The sequence below is a fragment of the Strix uralensis genome, chromosome 3 (assembly GCF_047716275.1).
Source record: "Strix uralensis isolate ZFMK-TIS-50842 chromosome 3, bStrUra1, whole genome shotgun sequence".
NCBI classification, from domain to species: domain Eukaryota; kingdom Metazoa; phylum Chordata; class Aves; order Strigiformes; family Strigidae; genus Strix; species Strix uralensis.
The window spans coordinates 33,847,187-33,869,057 of NC_133974.1; the positions used below are offsets into that span (position 1 = coordinate 33,847,187).

Sequence of the window (21,871 nt, forward strand, 5' to 3'; positions counted from 1 at the left end):
TGGCTCCAAATGCTCTTTTGCTCTCAGACTCACAAGAGGGGCCATCCTCACTCTGTACAGCTAGGTGTTTGGCTTCTCAGTAAGTGTTCATTTTTGAGGAGGGAAGGGAGAGTAACCTGAAGAACGTTTTTACATTGAGCACTGAAAATTAGTGATCAGTTAGTATTTGTAGAAAGTAGAAATATTTTTTCACGGTCACTGAAGTGAATGTGCTGAATTTCAAACTTTCCCACATTTAACTAGATGTCTTCTTTAATTTCAAGTGAATGATTTCACTTGTTTTTAAGAAATTATGGTATCTTGAGTAGATTCTTCAGCAAGAATGGTTAGATTTAGAAAATGCTCAAGTTTATAAATCTGCCTCATTCTTTGTTGATTGCCACCTCAATGGACAATTTCTATAAAAGCTTGTGTATTAAAGATTTTGAGGTCTCCAAAGAAGTGTTGCTGGAACACAAAATGCCTGGAGCTGCAGATGTAGAGAAGGTTCCGTTACTTGCTTTGGTGTTTCTTTATGGCAGCTGCCACAATTTTGTGGGTTAGCTCTGAAAGCAAGCTCTCAGCAGCTGAGACACATCGGACTCCTTTGCCCCACGCTCGGTAAATTCACTAGCGGGGTGATCGTACAGATTGACGTACAGACCAAGTGCTACAGCCAGTCAGCTGATGTATAATGGTGATTGAATGGTTCTGGAAAAGCTGTTGTCTTGGGAAATGCTTAGAAACTTACATCGGGTCAATATTTTTACTTAAGGAGAAGTATTACTGTTAGGGGAATGTACTCTAACTGGGTTGCTAGCTGGGAGCTGGCTGCGATTTGGCCGGCAGGGTGTTGTGCCAGTGCTAACCCGGCTCCTGTGTGTGCTTCACAGATGAACCAGCAGATGGCTGGAATGAATCTCAGCAGTTCCAGCAACGTGATGGGCTTTGGGCAGCCCCCTAGCACAGCGGCGGGGTGGACTGGGAGCTCCTCTGGTCAGACTCTCAGCACACAACTGTGGAAATGAAAGTCGCAACAGAAGTCTCGCCCCGAACAGCCACCCAACATTCCTTGTTCAAAGGCATTTACTTTCACTGTTCCTTCCATGTACATATTCTTTTTCTTTTTCCCCAGCTGTTCTGATTAAGAATATAACTGACTGACCGTGTTGTGGTCTATATTGATTTAAATTTGATGTAGTGGAAAGCAGATCAAGAATACATTTATACATCATTGGCAGCGTTTCCATACAATGCATATGATTTCATAGACCATCTATTTAAGAAGCTGCTTAACAACCACATACTGATTTTTTTCCCTCAAAATTCTAGATCAAATGTTTGCATATAAGGGATGTAGCTATCATGTTAGTAATATCCAAAAATATGAACCCTGACCCCCCCAAATTACCCAGTAATCCTGTAGAAGGTACTGTATGAACAAATGTTTAATCATATATAAATAGAATGTAAATGTATCACTGAGCAATGTTTTCTAGTGTATCAAACAAATTTTGTTTCATCATACATTTCACTGTGATGTTATTATGGTGTGCATAACAGGGAATACGGTTATTGAAAGAAAGATAAACCTGGATGTTACTGTAATTCTACGAATCAATAGTTTATTCTTTTAAAAATGAGCATTTGATCCATCCGAGTTTCCGGTGATAAAGCATCCAATCTGGCTCACGAGGCACGCACACAGCATTATGCTGAGAACTCGCAGCACAATACGTATACAAGGTAACTCGGTGTGAAGAGATCTGGTTTTCCTTGCAGAGATATCCAGGTTTATGACAGTGATTGTGTTTACATTTTATGGTGCCTCGTAATGATAAAATGTTATTTCCCTATATTAAAAGGATAAATCCATAAATGATTGTGGGTTTTTATTTCATTATTGTATGACCTATTTGACCGCTATTTGTTTAAGAAGTCTACTTTTAATGAAGGAAAACATGTTCAGTGTGGAGGGTCCATCTATGTAAATATTTAGATCAACAGTTTGTGAGTTAAATCAGTTTATAATTACACCATTAAGCTGGATAAATACAAAAAGTATATACATAAATGATGATTTGGAAAACACTCCATTGCAGCCATGTTTCTCTTTGATTGCTTTTACTATGTGGAAACAGCCTTAAAACAAAGGTAAGTGTCAGTTTATTAAGATGAGAGTTCAGAAATGCATGCAAACGAGTTAGAACAAAGCACAGCCGCCTGATTTGCTGATCAGAGTTTCTGACAGCTTCCTTTTGTTTCCACAGAAGTCCGTCAGATGACTAGTACAAGGTCTCACGCAGACGTAGACTCTCTTAACTGGCTGAATTCGAACCCCTTCTGACACATCCGTTGTACTGTGCCTCCTGTGCAGCTGTGTCTCCAGATCATACCTCAATATTGACTGTGTCCAGATGGTATTTTGGCTCATTAGCTAGATTTACTTTTTCGGTTCGTGTGTGCCATACAAGAACCTAGAAAATACCATTTGTGTTAGTACAGTCATCCACAGAGACGATATGAAAGCATTTTAGTAAGTGTGGAAATCGGTACCTTTGTGCAGTTGTTTGCTTTTGGCTCCAGTTCCTCCACTGTTGTTATCTGTTTCAGAAAATCAGATTCTTGCATTCCTGGTTGAGAACCACGACGCTTGAATACGGCTTTCGGATGCGACAGAATCACCTGAAGACTCACAGCAAATCCTTGGAGAGAGGGAGGGAAAAAAGTGTTAAGAAAAACCTTCAGGCTTTACATTTTTTGCAAGTTACACTTAAGCCTAGAAATCTCCCATGTTCTTCTTAAAAATGTGTAAATTTGATTATATGGATAGACAATATGTGGTTTGTACATTCTACATTGTTTTGTTTTGCCCTGAAGGTGCAATCATGTTTTTTTAATTGCACCATATTTTCAACATGTTTAATCAAGTTCCCATCATGTAGAAAATAACGGCTTTTGCCCGAAAAGTCAGCTGTTGCTAAGATCTCGGACTATCATTCCTTTCTACTTTTAATTAAGCAATAAAACTGAATTTTAAGTAAAATAAAATGTATTAAATTTATACTGTACAAAAACTTATAGGTTTAAAGGTGAAAGTCAGAAAAAAAGCTTAAAATATATTACTTGGATGTAACAACTGTGGTCTTTAGAGAGTTTTAACTATTGTTGACAAAAGACAAGTCATATTAATATTTTGCCTTGCACACGGTGTACTTATTGTGGACTTGTGAATCATCACCGGTGATCTGCAAGACAGTCTGTGGCAGCACGGCTGAAAGGGCTGCATGGGTGCACATGCCCTCTTTGCATTGCATTCCTCTAACAGCGTACATCAGGGAGACTGCAAACTGAGAAATCACTAGTTTAAACAAACTCACCCTCTCTGAAGCAGCTCTCATGAATCTCCAATTTGCCATTATTTATAGAACTCTCCAGTTCTCATTCAGCAAGGTTCAGGTGCATGTATCCTTCTTTAAGTATGACTCAAAACTCCACTGATATACTTGTAAAGAAAAATTACATTTGTATCTCCTTATGTCTAATTGCCCGGCCTATCAAAAGAATCCTTTTTTTGTCAGTTCAGAGTGGTTCCAGCTGTCCCTTTATAACAGCAGAAGTAACATTTTTGACATCTGTTCTGGAAAACTACAAGAACATTTAATTCTAAAGCCAGTATTAAAATTTTCTCATTTAAAAATGAGTATAACTTTCTCTAATGGCATATAAATCTGTCCTTTTTTACTAGAATTACCTTGCTACTGTATTTTCCTTGAAAGTAGCTGTGGCTTTTATGGGAGCCTTTTAAACAGGAAAATATAAGGAGGTAATTACTGTATCACATGTGAAGAAGGCACACTGAAACCACACTTTTTTATCTTAACTATTGTGCTTTTGCTTGTAGCGAAGCACAGGAAGACACCACAAAGTGGTTTGTTTGGGTTTTTTTTTAAATAAAGGTTTGGACACTGCAGATGAAGACTAGGGGTTGGATGTAAACTGAGGTGCCAGTTCACTGACAGACACGGTTGAAGAAAACACATTTACTTTACACATTATATCCTGCCTAAGATAAAGAATAGGTGTATGGATGGAAAGGGCTTATCCACACCTTGCTGAGTACTCTAGTGAATAAAAGACTTGCAGGAGGTGTGAGGCTTTGGCTGTAGCCTGTCCTCACTCCGTGGGGATAAGCTCTGTGGCTCCCACTCTGCGGACTGCACCACCTGCTAACAGCAGTGCTGGGATCCAGCTGTTCTCTGCTGCAGCTGCAGGGTTTAGGCAAGCAGTACCAGGCAAAAGAATGGCAGCTGAGACTTTTCTTCCCAGGTAGGGGTTTGTCTTCAGCAGGCTACAGGCTTTTGTTGCTTCCTACGACTTGTAGCCAGGCTATGCGGGAGCACAGGGTGGGCGCCAGCCCAGTGCTGTAATAATTTGTGAAGAGCTGAGTTGAGTTTAAACTCCCTCAGCAAGAGAAAGCTGCAGTGCACACAGCCAGCTTTCTGCACCTTGAAAGATAACTATGGACTTATCACTGATGAACAAATTCGCCTGCTTCAGTATTTTTGGTTAGGGTTGTTTTGGTTTTTTTCCTCAGTTACAACAAACTATACATTTTTGGTGCAACTGGGCATTAGTGTGGCTGATATTTTGTGCCCCCCCGCCCCCCCCCCGCCCCCATGTTTGCTTTGCAAGGGAAAGCACTGTTGGAGCCCTGATCAGCTGTGTGCACTGCTGTTTCTTTTAAAAAAGATTTAAGATTTAATTTGTAAGATTTAAGCTGGTCATCCATAAAGGAGAAAATGAAGTGAACACCAAAATTAATGTAGTGTCCTAGTTTTTAGAGTGGAGCAGGAATCCCATTCTAAGCAGAAGACACACACACATTTTCTGCTGATCTTTGTGTGTCTCAGCTTGGCTCCCCAGCCCCCATAGCCCATACTTATCCATACGTTAATTTCTCCTATGTTGTCTTATTGCCAAGTTTGCTCCCCTGTTGAGAAAATTGGATTCAGTTCTGAGGGTGGATTTTTCCTACGCACAGATCTTCAGATGTGCCATGCCCCCTGCGTGCAACACGTGTCCTTGCTATTGCAAACCACCATTTTAGGGCATATCAAAAATCCCCTGTGTTTTCAGGCATCAAATACAAGTCAGATTATTAAACTGAGTGTTGTACGTGGCAAGGACATGGACTACTGCGCACTGACTAGCCTGTGGCCTGAGGTTTGTGTCCTTGATCAGTAGCCATGCAGTCTTTGCTTCTTAAAATGTTCAATAAAGCAGAAACTTGAAGAGGTAAAATATTTCAAGGAGACTTATCTCCTGGCTCTCTGGTTCTTCAGCTCTGCTTTATAACTGCTTTAATTTCACATGTATGACATTTTGTATTTATGTAGATAGATCAGACAGACTACATTTTCTAGTGACAACTTTCAGTTGACTTTTTATCACAGGTGGATCATTTTGGCATCAAAAAGAGAGGAAATGGCTCAGGTTTTGACCAGACTAGTGCTAGTTATTTTACTCAGTAGATAACAATCCTGTGGTAATAGATGAAAACACACTGTTACTTTGAACTCTATCCCCAAACAGGTATTAATCTGGGATTACTGTCTCCAGCGTAGCATAACTGAACAGTGCTACACTCATACAGTTCTTTTACGTGATCATTATTCCTACAAGGTCGTATTGGCGTAAGTTCACATGAAATGCCACAGGACAGTTTCATAACTGGAGTGTGAAAAGGTGTTTTGTTTTTTTTGTGTTTTAATAAAAGGCTGTAAATTAAATCTAATTGGCTGAAGAGCTACCTAGATAAGAATTAATTTGTTGGAGGACAAGATACCTGGGAGACATGACAAAGATTACATCTGTGCTTCTTTCTACAGAAGCTGTTTCTGTTAATTCACACCTTGACTTGTGTTAGATCAATGGCTTCTGTTAAAAGGCAGAACCATTCTTCTTCATCCAGTTAGACTGAGCTGGTCTTTACAGATTTTTTTTTCTGTGATTAATGCCTTTGCTTCCTGAATACTCTAGATAGGAGAGTAGCTGAAGGCAAGCTAGAAACTGGAAGTGTTTATCATTTCCGGAGTGTATAAATGCTAATGCTCAGTGCCGATGTTGAAATGGATACACTGGTTTCCACACAGTTCAGGGTAGTACCTTTGGCTTGTTGAACATGCCGTGGCTTGGGGGTCTGCTTTTTTCAAGTTATCTTCTCCCTGTGACGTATTATTTGGGTTGCAATAAGGCAGGGATGCTCAACCAGGAGTTCTTGTAGTTCAGAACAAAGGCATCTGCTGACAGTTAATTCACCATATAAGAGGCTCTCGATTTTAAACTGAACATTTAAAATAGTTGTTACCCTTTGATGAAAATAGTTGTTACCCTTTGATGGAGGGGTGGTTGGGGGGTGGCTTTGAGTGTGGCAACTGCCATAGCCACTCAAAATTTTTTTGTTTGTACTTGTGATTTCCAGCAGTGGCTCTTTCAGACAAAACATGCCATGCTTTGCAGTGTCAGTAATAGACTTACTTTTTTTTCTCAGAGAACCATAAGAAAGATGAGATTTACTAAAGATCTCATAACTACAGTGAAATCCAAAAAAAAAAAAAAAAGGTGCTTCCTCAGGCCCTAGTGGAGGAAATTAGGGCACAGTGGATGAGCTCTGGACCACAAGTCCAAAATCTGCTTGCCCAGTGATTGACAGGCATGGATTAATCTCTATGACTGAAGTAGCTCCTGGAATGCTAATGTAAAGCATGCATCTGTTTTCCTTGAACAAACTTGACATTAGGAGAATCACAATCTAACTTGTTCTCAGGGGTGGTCAAAACCTCTGGCACTGGGAACAAGTCAGAAGTAAATCACTAACAGCATCATTTAATATAGGAGATTTTAAATTGTGTCTATAATAAACAACACAGTGCCTACCTCAGAAGGTATGTCACTTTTTACTTACAACACCCAATTCTCTCTTACTTTTCTTCCCTGACAGTAAGGAAGTCTGTGTCAACCTCTAAGAACGCACCTACAGTTGAAACTGAGGTGGAACTTAAAAAACACCAGAACTAATTCATATGGTGTGTTGGTTGCCAGACCAGAAGCAACACAGGCAACAGCTACTCTGCTTTCTGAATGCAATTTAGCATTGGAGAATAGCAGTGTCAACCACAAACTTCCCAAAAGAAATAACCAATGTTCACTGAACTGATCTAATGCGATTGCTGTGTGTGAGTACATTTCAAAGAAGCATCAAGGGAAGTTGGCCAGGTAGGGTCTTTGAGCTGATCCCAATGAAATCAGCAGGGCCTGTCTCCACTTGCAGTAGATTTGAATTTGGCCCTGTATTTTGGCGTCCAGAATAAGAAGTTTATGTGCTTAAAAGCGGGGATGCGCTTCCTCTGAACAACCACAAGTTAAACCAGTGGTCCCAAATCTTTTAAGCAGTCATTCTTTTCACACCCAGCCTCATGGCCAAATCCTTGTGAAAATCACTATGAAAAGATAGTTCTGTAAACCAAAGAGAGGCTCCTTACCCTGTCTTAGGAATCAGAACATTAATTATAAACAGCTGTAGACAGCTGAGCAGTTTAATATATGCACCTGGTTTTTTTTTTTCCAGGCAATATTTTCAAGAGATCCTTGATCTTCCTTATGTGCAGTATATGGTATAACCTAAGTTGCTTGTATATTTGGTGCCAGCAGATGGAGGATTGCCAGTGACGTACTACAGCATGAACTTCGGTTTGCTAACAAGTCCTCCAAGTCCCCAGGGGCATGTTGGGGATTCGGGGGGCAGGGGGCAAAAGTAGAAAACTGAGTGTTAACACGCATCCTACAGACTGCCCCTGTTCAGATACCTATGCAGTTCTGGATTTACAGGTTCTGTTCTTTGCCTGTGCCCTTCCATCATATTCCTGAGGGGAATGAAGATGCAAACTTAACACAATTTTTTACCAGCCTACACAGCATCCATTTCTCTCCTTGCTGAAATTAAAAATGTAATTTAATTTCTTCAGTTATTTTTTGAAGACTAATAAAAGTAGTAACTCCTTGTTTGTGGATCCACAATAACTTCCTATACTCTCCACGCTTGTATCTTTGTCCCTATAACTCCCTTCCATGACTTCAGTAAAAGTAGGAGCAGGTAATGCTCCTAATGGAGCTGTTTTTCCCTCATGTCAGTGTTTCAGACTATAGCCATCTACAGTTACCACCATCATTCCAAATAACCAATAAAAAAATAATTTAATTATAAAGTAGCATTTTACAACATGAGATCTAAGAAGGGTCTGCATTTATACTGCCTGGTATAGATTGATGATACAAGGAAAGGCAGGGGCTCCTTGCAAAAATTAACTGGATGAATTAATTTACAATTTCTTTGTTTCAGACAAACAATTTATACAACATAAAAACATTTATACAACACAAAAAACAAGTTGCTGCATAAAATTAAAAACAAGTGAAAGTAAGTTCAGATATCACCAAGCAGCAACTTAATTAGATGAGATGTGCAAGCTAAGACTTCCAGGATATTTAGTGCTAAAGGGCTACATACGGTGGCTGCACTTCACAAGTTTTAAAAGCTGCTTATGCTGAGACATGTTTCTGTCCCACTCATAAAAAATGGAAGAACAGTTATTATGAGAAATATTCATGTATCATGAAACTTGGTACTTGCCTGCCATGTCAATAGCGAAGGGCCTGTCAGCTCTCCAGCCAGTGTACCAGCCAACAACTTTGCCGTTTTCCACGACTGGGCGCTCATACCGTCGTCCTCCTACCAGTCCCACGGGCCATACCGACACTTTGCGGGTCGTGCGCATCTGCAAGAGGCGGGCACAGCGTGACTGCATGCACACTTTCCTAGTAGGCTTTTTCTGTAAGTGTTGGTGGAAGGCCTACACATTAATCATCAAGACTAGGTATTTAAAAGCAATTCTAGCTTACAGATTTCAGCCCCACAGAGTGAGTCTTTGAAAGCTGCATGTGCCCACTCGTTTTCTGTGAAATCTCCAGCTCTCTAGCCCATAGGCACCTCAATTCTACTGAAAATACCCTATTCATATTATTTTTTATAACAAAAATTCTAAAAGCCATGAAAAAACAGTGTTTTCTTGTTTATTTGGGTTTTCAAAGGTGTAGCAGATCTTTTTTATCTGCAAGACTATAGCATTCTTGCAGTAGGCTTATTTTCGTAGATTGCTGAGGTATTGTACAAGCCCAGCAAGAGAGGATATTATAATAATGATTAACAAATACACACTTCATCAAGACAAGTACAATTAATTTGAGACTGGTAACAACTACACTGAGTACAGGAAATTGTGACATACAAATCTTCCCCTACCTGCAACATCCCAGATTTGTACAATAGATGCAGCTCAGATCTATTAAAAGCTCACAAAAAAAGATTTAAGTTTGGGCTAAGCCTTTTTACCTTCTACTTTTTCCTCTTGAAAAGCTCTGCTAAGTTTCTGAGAAGGATAGAAAGCAGGTCAGGCAGGATGCTTCTGTTAGTTCGCCATCAGTAACAGGAGTTTTTCCCAATGGTGTAAATGTAACTAAATGCAATTCTGGAAAGTGGTACTCATCTAACCCAGAGGAAGCTCTAGCAAAAAGCGTTGCATGACTGCAAGTCAGTGAATTCCATTCACCGGTTAGTAGACCTTTTTCTTCAGTAAACAGAAGATAACATGACATGAACCCTGACATGCTGCTCCCTATGGGAAAATCACTGACAGTCTGGTGTGAGAACTCAAGATGATGAGTGCGCGGACACAGCAACTTGCACAGCTTAACCACACTTGTTCAAAAGTCACTGTTTTAACTACTGTGCTTAAATATGGTCCTATTTAAGCAAGTATTAAACTATTTCACTGTAAGGTGGGCTTAATTTGATCGACTTTTAAAACAATCTCTTGCCTTCTGTTGTAGTTGAGGCCTATTCCTTAAGGAAAGGTTATCCCTTTCTGGTTCTAAGCACTCCTCTTAGAAAAAGCAAACACAGTTTTACATATTTGTAACTGCAGTCCCCTATCGATAGATGCTGAAGTAAAAGACAACCTTGGTTAAATATTAAACACTTCCCTCTCTTTCTGCCAAGGTGAAAGATTTATCATGCGTATCATCTAGACTCCCAGAAGATGCACCAGAAAAAACAAAGACGTCATGTCACTATGGTTCACATTCTAAGCTAGAAATATTAGCAGATTCTTAGGAGAACTTTCACATAGGGAAGGCATAAAATACATATTTTAAAATCCACAAATATGTATGTACACACAGAAGAGAGGCATGTACCTTCTCTCCCTCCAGTCCTGTGTGTATCTTTAAATTTGTTTAGCAAAATTTTCTCACTTCCACCCTAATAACTGTTGCAGCAAGTCAGACCTTCTCGCTCGGTAGCAGCAGCCCATACTGTGTAAGAACCGGCTATGTATACAATTGGCAATATACAGGTTCCTCATGACAAGGATTCTGTCCAAACCACTGACTATCGAATTGCCAGTGAGAGACTACCATGAATCTCTACAGGTTATTGTTATATTGTGAAATGTGTTTGTCTGTAACTGTTCTCCCTGCTTAAGATTATTTTTCCAACCTCTCCCACTCCTCCATTGAGGAAATACAGTTAGCAACTAACTACTTGGATATGGAAATCAGTCAAGCCTCACGAAGATTTTTTAGCTCTGGTTTTAATGATACATCTATTTCACAATTTTATATTAACATCCAAACACAGGGCATCATCCTGCTGGGCTTGTCTACACAGGCACGTTTACAATAGGTTTCCAAGGGCACTATCAAGCCATGTACACCCAACTCCGCTACACCAGTATTAAGTACAGGAGGAACACAGATGCCCACTAACTTTTTTGTGTTGCCATTAATACCTACTGGAGGGTATGGATACCTGAACCAATTACTAGGGTACTGATTTACAGCATTTTAGCTACTCTGTGCCAACTGCCTGCACCCATGGTAAACATAAAATGCCGCAAGACAAGGGCAGGCACGCTATAACTACAAGAGAGTAGCTAGTGCCTGGTAAGCCCAGACCCTGCCTCTCCTCACGGTAAGCATTTGGGCAGCTGTACTGCAAACTGAGCCAGATCACACGAGACTTCTGAATTGGGTCAACAGCAGCCACAGCATTTATGCTAGCAGAACCGGACTGATTTACATTAATACTTTACCTATACAATGTGTAGGAAAATCTTGTCAATGAAAAGTATCTCACTGACCTCAGGAAACCAGCATGAAATCACCCAAGAAGTTTTAATTACTACAGTCTTGGGTCCATCTCTGTGTCTACGAGTTAAGTCAGTAAAGCCACCATGCATCAGAAGGAAGTAAGTAACCCGTTACAGAGCTCTTTATTTTGTCCTTGCGTTACTTTCTTTATTCTCACAGGTTACATTTTTGGAGAATGAAATAAGCAGATGTCAAGAATACAGCAATCCCTTTAAGTAAAAGCTGAAAGAACACATCTAGACCAGTATTTATGCTAATTCTGAAATACCTTACAGCCTCAGGATATGCTAGGCAGATGAAAGTAGGAATATTTCTTCTAATCTTCCGAGAATAGCATTACTGCAGTTAACATACTGATGTGTTAAGGCTGTATTATGTATGATGGGGAGAAAGCTATTACATGGATTAAAAGGCCAGCTTGCATCTGGAATTTGATGCTGCTAATCACTGGGACACAAAAAGGTGATTCAAAAACATGTTCATTCTAAATAGCTTTATTGCTGTGGGTTAAACAACTGCCAAAATCCTATAACTTACAAACAGCCTCCTAAATTACTCTTCTATCTGTCATTTTAATGTGCGGTAGCACATGCTGTCTTAATACTCAGCATTGTAAGTTCTAGTAGCTTACGTGAATGGTATTCATCTTACTCACACTTAACTCTCTGTAAGTTAGCATCTGGTCTATCCTAGTTAGACTTCAATAGTTAATGAACAGAGATAGGAACCTACTGACGTGATTCACCCTGCCTGGCTTAGACAGCTATCTTAAGGTAGGATGAATCTCCCTCTGGAAATGCATTTGTCCTCTATTTACTTTTAGATTATTTGAAAGGAGGTCTTGGGCATAGGGGGAGAGTGATGTACTGGATGGGGGAAGATGAGAAAAGGACTCTGTGAGATGGTAGAACAAACCCGAATGAAGTGGTGGGGACACAACTGGCAAGGAGTGGGCGAGGAAGTGACAGGAGAGAGGAGTAACAACAGACCAAAGAGATCCCACTGAGGTGATGGGCATAGAACAGTAAATACAGCAGCAATAGAGAAACCACAAAAGAATAACAAGTGAAAATGCAGAAAATGTAGCTGAGCAATAAAAGACAGGGATAAAAGCATTGCCAAAAATAGCATCTCATTAGTCAATCAAGAAAAGCTGCTTAATGGGATGCACCGGACTGATGGATAGGGAAGATACCAAGCCAGTAATAAAATGTAAAAGCCCAAGGGGAATGAAGGCAAATGACAGACAGGAGGAAACATGGCCATACTTGCTACAGTGAAAAGGCTTCCAGACTGGCACAACCATCCTAGTGTTTTTGCAGCATGATGTTAATGAGTTTCTATTCAGGATTCAAAGATCTCTGCAAATGCAAACCTGGCTGCCACACAGCAGGTGTGTTTCTCTGTTCTCTGTCACTTCAACCCCTGTGTAATTTGTGATCTGTACTGGTCAGGCTATAGGTTATCATCCAGGCTCGCACCTCCCCACCCCAGCGAGACTCAAGCAGATTTCTATGCAAAATTCAGATTATTACCAAAGACAGGATCTAGAGCTCCTTCACTACAACTCTTCAACAGGGGAAAGTGTTAGGGGTTAAAGCACGAGCACAGCCAGGTTCCCTATCAGTTCTCACACAGGCATCCTGCATTACTCACAGGTCATTTAAAGCCAAATTCTGCTTCAGCAAAACTTACATGACTGCCCTACAAGTCAGGGATAGCTCAGCTTCAGCAATGCTATGCCCGTTTACCTAGGCAGTAAATGGAGCTTCTGCCCCTACTTACCACTGCTTCAAAGGAGGTACTGGAGCACAGAAAATCTGTCCCAGTAGCTTTTGTGGTTCAGGGACTGTGACGCTTAGAGTAACTTCAAAAAGCAAGTTTGTTGTCAGTAAACTTCACTGTTAAAAGGGTATGCCTCCATGGGAAAACTTGTAGAAAGGGTCTACAAATCCAAAAAATTGTCAGTCACTGATCTAGCTTTCTCTGCAACCCTCACAGGTGATCTGATGTAGTGCTTCACCATCCTCACTATTAGAAAGCTTGCAGAGGGAGGACAGGTTAATTCCCCCTTCTGTCAAGCAACATTTTACATATCGGATACAATGTTTAATGCTTCTAAATTACAGCCGCATCCTTGGGCACAAATATCAATATTGCTTCCCTACAGGAGAAAACTGTACTAAATTTAAGTAAAGCGGTTAAGAGCCAATTTCTCTGGATTGGGAAGACTTCCAAAACATTTGCTGTTCATGTTTCCTTTTGGCCCTTCTACTTACTAATTCTTTCTCTCATCCTACTTTCTGTTATTCTACTAGGTTGTGTTCACTGAACCTCTGAAGAGCTGCTGACTGTTAGTAATTAACTCATAGTAACAGTATCAGTTTCACGGGTAAACAAAGACTGCTGTCAAAGCCAGAAACGAACAGTGTTTGGTACTTTGTAACCCAGAGTCCCTGGCTTGGATAAATCTGTTTCAAACAGCTTTTTTTGGTCACCCTTTCCTCTCATTTTTAAACTATTGCATTGTTACTCTACCAGCCTTTTCTAATCCAGCCTCTTTAGCACAGGTATTACACATCTACATGCAAGGGGAATGTCAGTGTGCATTTAAAATCTGTCATGTATTCTTAAATCATTTATATACTAGAAAGGTATTTAATGCACTGCTAACTCATATTTAGATCCTTTTTTTATTATGAAGAAAATAACTAATGACTGCCAGCTAATGTTTAATTCTGTCTGGAGTACTGAATGTTATTTTTAAGACTATAGCAAAAATGTGATTTTTCCAACCATCTCCAAGAGGTACAACAAAAGATCTTCATGTTTTAGGAGACAGATTCACTTATGCTACTTCTAAATCTTTTGCATAAATATATCCATTAAAAAATACACATAAGTTAGCTTAATACAGTGTATAAAGATTAGGATAGTTATGTAAAAGTTATCAAACAAGCACTAAGCCTTCCCTAGTCAAAAGTAGAATAAGTAGGAAATATTCACCTCTTCTGTAATGTCTTTTTTGAATTGCTCTCAAAATATTTTACAAAGATGATCATGGGAAAACTGAAGTGTGACGTGCAATGCCTGCAAGTATTTCTGTTTTATTTTTAATAACAAGGATTTGGGTTTTGGGGCTACAAACTGTTAAGGGCCATTAGAATATCCACTACCTTCACACGCACCTTTTGGGAGAGTGAAGAGCAGGGACATAAGATAATGTTTTCAGTCTGAATCACTCACACAACTTGCCCTCTGCTCTACAGTGCCACTATGAACATTACCAGAGTTGGACAGCCCTAACCTTCAATGAGAAGGTCACGCCCTTTAGTCAAGGCAAAATCTTTCTTATTTTTTCTCTGTTTTTCATGAATCTTTGTTCCCATCTGGCTGATTTTAGGATGATCCTACCTGGGCAATATAGGTCACTACATAAGCAATAGCATACCTTCAAAATGTGAGGGAATTTTTGTTTAATTTGATGTTTAACTTACTCCTGCGAAGAGTGACCCAGCTGACTCTCCTCTTCACCTAGCATATTCTCAACCTTCTCTGTGGTTCCATGAAACTTGAGTAACCTCTAAAGACTACCTCAACTCCAGGAGAAGGGGTTGAGCTCTCTTTCCTCCCACCTCCTTTCCAGCTTCAATGCTACCAACATAGTCAGGGCATTCTCGTGCAGGCAACAGCTACAGCAAATTGAACTCTGGTCCCCAACTCAGTGGGCAACAGGGCTAACTGCTAAGCTATTAAATAAAAGTTTAGGGGTTTTTTTCCTTGGAAATGACAATTAATGCTGTGACTTACTTTGAAGTCCATGCTGCAAGGCTGTCTTCAGACCACACCTTATAATGTGGGTTCCTCTAAGGAGCCCCGGTCTGCAAATCCTTGACTTGCACTCCGAGAGGGTAGTGGTATATGCTGTACTGGCATGCTCTAGGTGCCTAGCAAATCTTGCGATGGAATTTTAGACACCGATGACCAAAGGGCTAGGGGTGGCAGTGAGCAAGCTCACTTCCTCACACATGTTGAAGACCTTTACTTAAGGAGTTCTTTGTACTCCTTAAGCAGTTCACCCCTCACCCTGAAAGGTTTCAGGAGAGTCTGCACAATCAACAGCAGAGGGGACCTCCAGCACTAATTCCTCCAACCTGCACATATCCAAACATGGACCAAGGAAGTGGTGGTCTTTGGCCAACTACTCGAAATACAGAAAGGGCAGAGAAAACGCCTGAGATGTAGAAACACGTGAATGATGTGTAGAGTTAAGGGCAGTGGAACTTAGCTATGTCTGTCTTCAGTTTCCAGTGCTTAGGCTAATCTTGTTTTTAAAATCTCACTATGAAGGTGGAATGCCAGCTTTATCTAAGGTTTTCTTTCTGGAAGTCTAAAAATATGAAATTGGCAGTTGCTAGGCATCAGTCACAATATTACAATAACTTGCATTCAGGTATAAGATGAAGCACAAATGCAACAGAAACTGTAACAGAGTCACTCCAAAAAGAACAGCCTATAGTAAAAAATAGAAGTTATGATGATTCATGTAGAAACATCTGTAAAGCATATCAAATACAGTAGTTGGGATTTCAGGCCTCTCAGTGGCTTTGTTATAAACGCAGGCTGACGTACAACTGATAAAAGGTATTTTCAGAAAGCAGACTGTTGTTCTTGATGGAGAGATGCAGATGGACACCTCCAGGTGAGCAGACCACACCTGAGCAGAAAAAGTATAATTATTTTTGAGGTCTGGATCCCAAAATGATAAACAACAAAATACAATATGCCAGAACCACTGGTATTAAAGTAAAACCATGATTTTTCACCTGACCACCATTATACTCTCAAGCGGAAAGAGTTGAGAATAACTTAAAAACTACACCTCCACTCCTGGAAATATTTCTTCACCATTGTTGCAGCCCCAGTTAGTACTCTAAAGAATTTCACAGTCACTGAACAGATCAGTCCTTTCCCCGAAGCCCTTCCAGGGAAGGTGAGCCTTTCCTAACAAAATGCTCCGCTGAGCCAATGATGATACTCAGCACCGCAGCAGCAGAAGCACAAAACAGGCCCTCCACGTTACTCTACAAAGGACAACTAAACCGGCTCACACCCTGCCCAGTTTTGAGGGTGTAGTTTTGAGGATGTAGTTTTGCTAGCCAAAACTAAGCTATACACCTCCATGCCATTGTACGTTTTAGGAAAAAAAAAAATTATAAACAGCACCAGAGGGTTCCAGATTTACTACAGACAGTAATATTTTTCAGCAAAGCACTACTGTAAGCTGGGGTTTTCTTTTCCTGATTTCCATGAAACACATTTCACTCAGGTCTATTGGGCCCAGCTCACTCCATATCAAATGTAAGTACTCATTCCTGTAAGTACCAGACAGGAGTACTTTGGACAGAGATTAGAATTCCCTCATCAAAAGCTCTCAGAAGCATCCCATGGCATTTCACGTCAAAGCATGCTCCTTTTTGATCATGTCTTTACGGTTTATACACGTCCACTCACAGTAAAGCCTTTGCTGATTTTGAGTTGTTAAAAAGGCTCCGTCTTCTGTAAGGGCACTAGGGAAACCCACAGCAAAGAGGCTGCCTTAAACATAATCCTTCACTGACATGCACTTCCCTGGCACGCCTTCTGCTCCGTAGTAACGCTTTTTCGACCTCCGAGCGAAATGCACCCCTAACGCCAATGCTTCTCTCATGCTGGCTTTATGGTCCTAACTAGTGTTGGTTCCCACCCCCCCCAAGCCCTCACTGCTGTTACTGAAACCCACTCTGAATCAGAAGAAAGCCATTACAAAGAACACAGACCTACTATTTCATAAGCCAGCAAAATGTATGCAACTGCTTGGGGGCAGATATGAGCAGACGTTGCTGCTGGCAGTTTGGGACCCGCATGTCCCTGGGCCCGTGTCAGTGACATGCTGAAGGTCACCCAGACAGCACAGGACGGTGGTAGGATCAGAATTCAGAGCTTCTGTCTTGTCCCTCTACATTTATACTACCCTCCCCAGTGAGCAGACTAGTTTATCAAACCTCCTTTGGGATTACGTGACTGCAGGTCTGGAGAGCTGTTCCTGGCAGGTAACCAACTGAAAAAAACTCCCTCTCAGGTATCGTTACCACCACTTTCATGACAGGAATTACTACTGGATTTCAACTGCACACAATGTGTTCTGAAGCTGTTCTCTTCATGCTTGGAGAAGACGAGCATGGTTTACCCTCATAAATCAATCAATTCCTGAAGGAGAGATCGGGATTTACTACAGAGCTGTCAAGCCAGAATCCATAAAGACAGAGAAGTTTTTTTAACAAGAAAAAAACCCCACAACCCTCAAGCAGTGCCTTGACTGAAAACAAGACTACTGTCTCTCTCCAAACGCAACCTCCACCTCCCACTGGTAAAGGCACATTCCGTTGGCAAAGCCTGCCAAGGGACTTCCGTTAACCTTGCCAGGTTGACAAGGCATTCCCCGTGTTACTACCAGGGGCGTCCCAGAGACCTTACATACAGCTTGTTAGTCACCCCAGAAAACGGTCATGGGAACTTGCAGCAGTAGCTGGAGCAAAATCTCCTTCTCCGCTCCTGTAACAGAGCTTTCCAACCACCACACGTCACACAGAAAACTCCTTCATGCATGTGTGCTTGCCTGCGAACACAGGGCTCAGAATAAACACCTCTTCCCCAGCGGCTGAACCCTGGTGAAAGAGAAGCCTCAGGACTGCGGAGCTGCATGCCCGAGGTTACCATTCTTGCCAGCAAAAGGAAACACAGATTGCCCCTTGTGCTTGCAATTTTCAAGGTTAACCCTTCAGACTGATTTATCCCCTTACTTTCCTGCATTTCCTAACTGATTAGAGAGGTATTTTGTACCTTTTTGTTTCACCATTCACAGCAATTAGAAGAAGAATACAGGAAATGGTAAAAGAATAAACCTGACCCGACTCCCTTTCAGTTGCTGTGGGTCACTCAAGGGATATGGCTGCCAATGCTGTTCCTTTAGCTTGTCCCTAACGTTTGCACTCCCCCCAAAAAGTAGACATTCGTCTACAAATATCTTTTTCCCCACACTACTCATTGTGGCAAAATGTATTTTCTGTATCAGTTTACAGACTCCCTAAGATTGAATCAGATTACTTTTATATCCCCGAACAGAGGTGGACACTCCCACCACATCAAAGATGGGTACTTGGAACTACTCTGCATTATAATGCGCTAAGCACAGCCAGGAGATTTTAGGAAAAGCAGTTACAACAAAGGTTTAGCCTCCAGGCAAAGGTCTTCAAATTAGCAGCTTCAGTGCTGAATGCCAAATGGGCAAAGTAAGTAGGGCACCCCTGCTGAATGGGGACCCCGCACCTGCCCACCTACCGGGAGTGGAGAGGGATGCACTGTGAATCTGACCACAAACGAACATAAGCATTTCCAAAATAACTTGGTCTAGGGAATTTCACGTGCTTCACATTTCTGCTTATCCTGTTCATTTTAACCTCCTGACTAAAGCATGGGAGGAAGCACGATGCTTCCAAACTGCAGAATACGGGGGAACACCACTAAATACAGTACTGTCCAGCAGCGGAAGACACGGACTACAGTTTGTCTGGAGTCCTGTATGCTCCCTATCTGCTGCCAATCTACTTTTCCGTTTCCCTCCCTCGTTTCCCTGCCAAGGTTACTCTTCTAGCTGTCACAGAAGACGTACATGTTCTTCTGCTGTTTTATGTCCACTCATTAAACACCGCTCCTTCCTGTCAGGGGGAAGCCAGAAAGAAAGCTGGATACCCTCTCCCCCCGAGCGCTTGCCAATTCCCACAGAAAAGGAGCAAAGCCCTTCACCAAGGGGCTGCAATAAAGACAAAACCAGGTCCCTTCACAAAAGAGGCTCCTGAAAGGGTGTTTAGCCATTACACAAACGATTTGCTGCTTTTAAGAGTGAAATGCTTCAAAAAGACTGGCAACTCCAAGTGAAGGAGCCGGCTCCGGATTAATTCATTCACGCCAAGAAAAAACTGTGAAGGATGGCACTCCTGATGTGAGTTTGCCCTACAGGGAGAGGGACGCAGCCTGAAAAAAAAAAAAATATCAAAGAGGACTTCTCACCCCAGTTTTGACAAAACCACAGGATCCCTTATATAAACCCTAAACTTGCCTGGCTCGGCAGGAAAGCGAGAAAACAGCGGTAAAAAGTTGTGGGGAGCGTGGAGGGGAGGAAACTTAAAATCAAGAGAGGGGTGTCCACATGCAGGCAGCGCTGGAGAGCCCGGCTGAGGGACGGGGCGCTGCAAGGTGTCCGCGCCGGGGAGCGGGCTGGACCGTGCCCGGGTTTTGGGTGAGGGGCACCGGTCGCGCCGCCAAGCGGGGACGGGGCACAGCCCCGCGCAGCGAGACGGGACGGGCAAGCAGCGGGCACCTGAGGGGACGAGGAGAGGCGGGAACGGCGGGCGGGGACGAGACCGGCGCCTGAGGGGAGACGAGAGGCGGGAAACGGCAGGTGCCTGAGGGGAGGCGAGGGGAGGCGGGAAGCGTCGGGTGCCTGAGGGGAGGCCGGCGATGGAGCGTCGCGGCCGCGCGCGCCCCCCGCCCCGCACGCACCTCCTGGAAGAGCTCCAGACTGTAGGTGTTGTCGTCGTCGGCGAAGAAGAGCACCCCGGGCTGGGGGGGCGGCAGGTGCTGGTGCCGCTGCCGCAGCCAGGCCAGGCCGGCGTTGCGCTGCTCGGTGGCGCGGGGCAGCCCCGGCCGCTTGTAGCGGCGCGGCGTGGGGACGTGGAGGTGCGTGCAGGGCAGGCCGGCGCCCGCCACGAAGCGGCTCACCAGCTCGCTGCGCGCCGCCGCGTCCTCCACCAGGATCCAGTGGAGCCGCGCCACCTGCCGGAAGGTGTTGGCCAGGCGCGTGAGCTCGGCCTTCTGCACCGGGCGGCTGTAGGTGGGCGTGATGGCATAGATGGTGGGCAGCGCCGCCTCCGGCCGCCGCCCGGGGGGCGACCGCCCCGCCGCCGCCCGGGCCCCCCCGCTACCGCCCCCGCCGCCGCCGCCGCCGCCGCGGGGGGCCAGGGCGGGCAGCGGCGCCCGGCTGCTGTCGATGTCCAGCACGATGATGACGATGAGCACCCAGGGCAGCAGCAGGAGGAAGCGGCTGAAGAGCAGCGACTTCATCCTGCCCCCGGCGCCCTCCCGCCGCGCCGCGCCGCCCCTCAGCGCCGCCCCATGGACGGGCGCGGCGGCGCTCAGCGCATGGCCGCGGGGGGCGGCCCGGCTGCCCCTTCCTCGCCCGCCCGCGCTCCTCCGCGGGGCGGCCGGGCGGCGGCGGCCGGGGAGGGCGGCGCTCCCTCCCGCGGGCGAGGGCGGCCGCCGGCGGGGCGGGTCGGGGCGCCCCGCGGTGCCCTGCGGCAGCCCGGCGGGGCAGGTGTCTGGCTCCGCTCCCGCCGCGCCTCTATTCCGCGAGCGGCCGCTCTTCCTCCTCCTCCTCCTCCTTCACCCTCAGCATCGCCGGGCCGGGCCGGGGGGCGCCGCGCCGTCGCGGCCGGGGCTCGGCGGGGGGGCTCTAGGGAGACGGCTCCTTCTCCTCCGCTTCCCCGGGCGGCTCTGGCGGTGCGCGGGGGCGGGGAGGGAAGGGCGGGGAGGCGGGAGGGAGGGTCCCCGCGGGCGGGGGCCGGGGGGGCTCCCGCCCCGCCCCGCTCCGGCTGCCGCTCCCAGGCGCCGCGGGGAGGGGGCGGCGGCCCGTGGAGCTCCGCGCTCGGTGCCCTCGGGGGGCGGCGCCGGGGCCCGGCGAGCTGCAGCGAGGGGGGGGGTGCTCCTTTCCTCCGCGGCTGGCACCGCGGCCGGCGGCAACTTCGGCCGGCGGCCGGGACGCCCTCTCCGGGACAGCGCCGGCCGCCTGCCGGGCCGGGCCGGGCCGGGGGAGACGGAGGAGTACGAGCCCCAGCACTTAGCCCAGTACTTACTCCTCGTAGCGGCGGGCAGCCGCTCGCTTCGTGTTTGTTGTTGGTGTTTTTAACGGCGGAATGTTTTGGAGCTCCGCAGAAGTCAGAAGTTGTCAATAAGGCGGCCGTTTTGGGCGGTCCCCTTCGTTTTTCTTCGGTGACTGTCAGTCGGTACCGCCCTCCCGTCCCCTGTCCCCGACGGCGGCACCGGGGCCCGCGGCGCGCGCAGCGCGGACCGCCCGGCCTGCCCGCCCGCCGCCCGACCGCATCTGCCCCTTTCCGTGCCCTGCTGCTTTCCCACGGATCAGCCGGGCTTGAGAGCTCCTTTTTAAAAAGCATTCGTGTATGAGAATTTCATAATAATCCACCTGTCTTTATTTCGCGAAAAAGGCATTCATCAGGTGCCGCAACACACATGAAATGCACAGTCTAAAACCTCTTACAAATCCTTTCCTACCAAGGAAGTTTCCGATGCATTTTCAACACTCCCTGCTGTCATAACTAAAGACTTACAGCTGGAATTATGCTTGTAAAACTTCTTGTTGCATAAAAACACAGAGGCACAGCATTAGTATTTACAAATTACTGAATTCTCCACAATTCTCTGATCAAAACATTTGCCCTTGTATAGTTCAAATGATGGTTTCATGGACTCGTGGACTATTTGAGATCAGAAATAGGTGATTCATTGCCAA

At 44.5% G+C, this 21,871-nt stretch overlaps 2 protein-coding genes across 9 annotated transcripts in view; one reads left to right on the forward strand and one right to left on the reverse strand.

Annotated features, from left to right (window-relative positions):
- SMAP1 (small ArfGAP 1) overlaps positions 1 to 2,382 on the forward strand; it is a 101,998-nt gene extending 99,616 nt beyond the window's left edge. For 5 of the 6 annotated variants that reach the window (XM_074861828.1, XM_074861830.1, XM_074861831.1 and 2 more), the window contains one exon: positions 873 to 1,858. In XM_074861828.1, the coding sequence (XP_074717929.1) occupies positions 873 to 1,007 (135 nt within the window). In that variant the 3' untranslated portion in view covers positions 1,008 to 1,858. Of the gene's footprint in view, positions 1 to 872; positions 1,859 to 2,249 lie in introns of those variants that run through there. The other variant, XR_012628040.1, reaches the window with a different exon arrangement.
- On the reverse strand, positions 1,583 to 21,275 carry B3GAT2 (beta-1,3-glucuronyltransferase 2). Of its 3 annotated transcripts, none has more exons than XM_074861836.1 (4): positions 21,198 to 21,275; positions 8,672 to 8,816; positions 2,536 to 2,684; positions 1,583 to 2,456 (listed from the first exon to the last, which is right to left on the reverse strand). In XM_074861836.1, exons 2-4 carry the CDS (start codon positions 8,814 to 8,816, stop codon positions 2,370 to 2,372), a joined length of 381 nt encoding a protein of 126 aa, XP_074717937.1. In that variant the 5' UTR covers positions 21,198 to 21,275; the 3' UTR covers positions 1,583 to 2,369. The 3 variants fall into 3 exon arrangements, with proteins under 3 accessions (XP_074717937.1, XP_074717936.1, XP_074717935.1); XM_074861835.1 differs by lacking the exon at positions 21,198 to 21,275 and adding an exon at positions 20,068 to 20,409; XM_074861834.1 differs by lacking the exon at positions 21,198 to 21,275 and adding an exon at positions 19,849 to 20,409.
- Positions 21,276 to 21,871: the final 596 nt, after the last annotated feature.

Excerpts from the sequence above, each read along its gene's own strand:
- B3GAT2 (XM_074861834.1), bottom strand. The coding sequence starts at position 20,409 with ATGAAGTCGCTGCTCTTCAGCCGCTTCCTCCTGCTGCTGCCCTGGGTG. Across the intron at positions 8,817-19,848 it reads GTCTGGAGCTCTTCCAGGAG|ATGCGCACGACCCGCAAAGT; the intron begins GTGCGTGCGGGG and ends CGCCTCTTGCAG. Across the intron at positions 2,685-8,671 it reads CTTCGCTATTGACATGGCAG|GATTTGCTGTGAGTCTTCAG; the intron begins GCAAGTACCAAG and ends CCTCTCTCCAAG.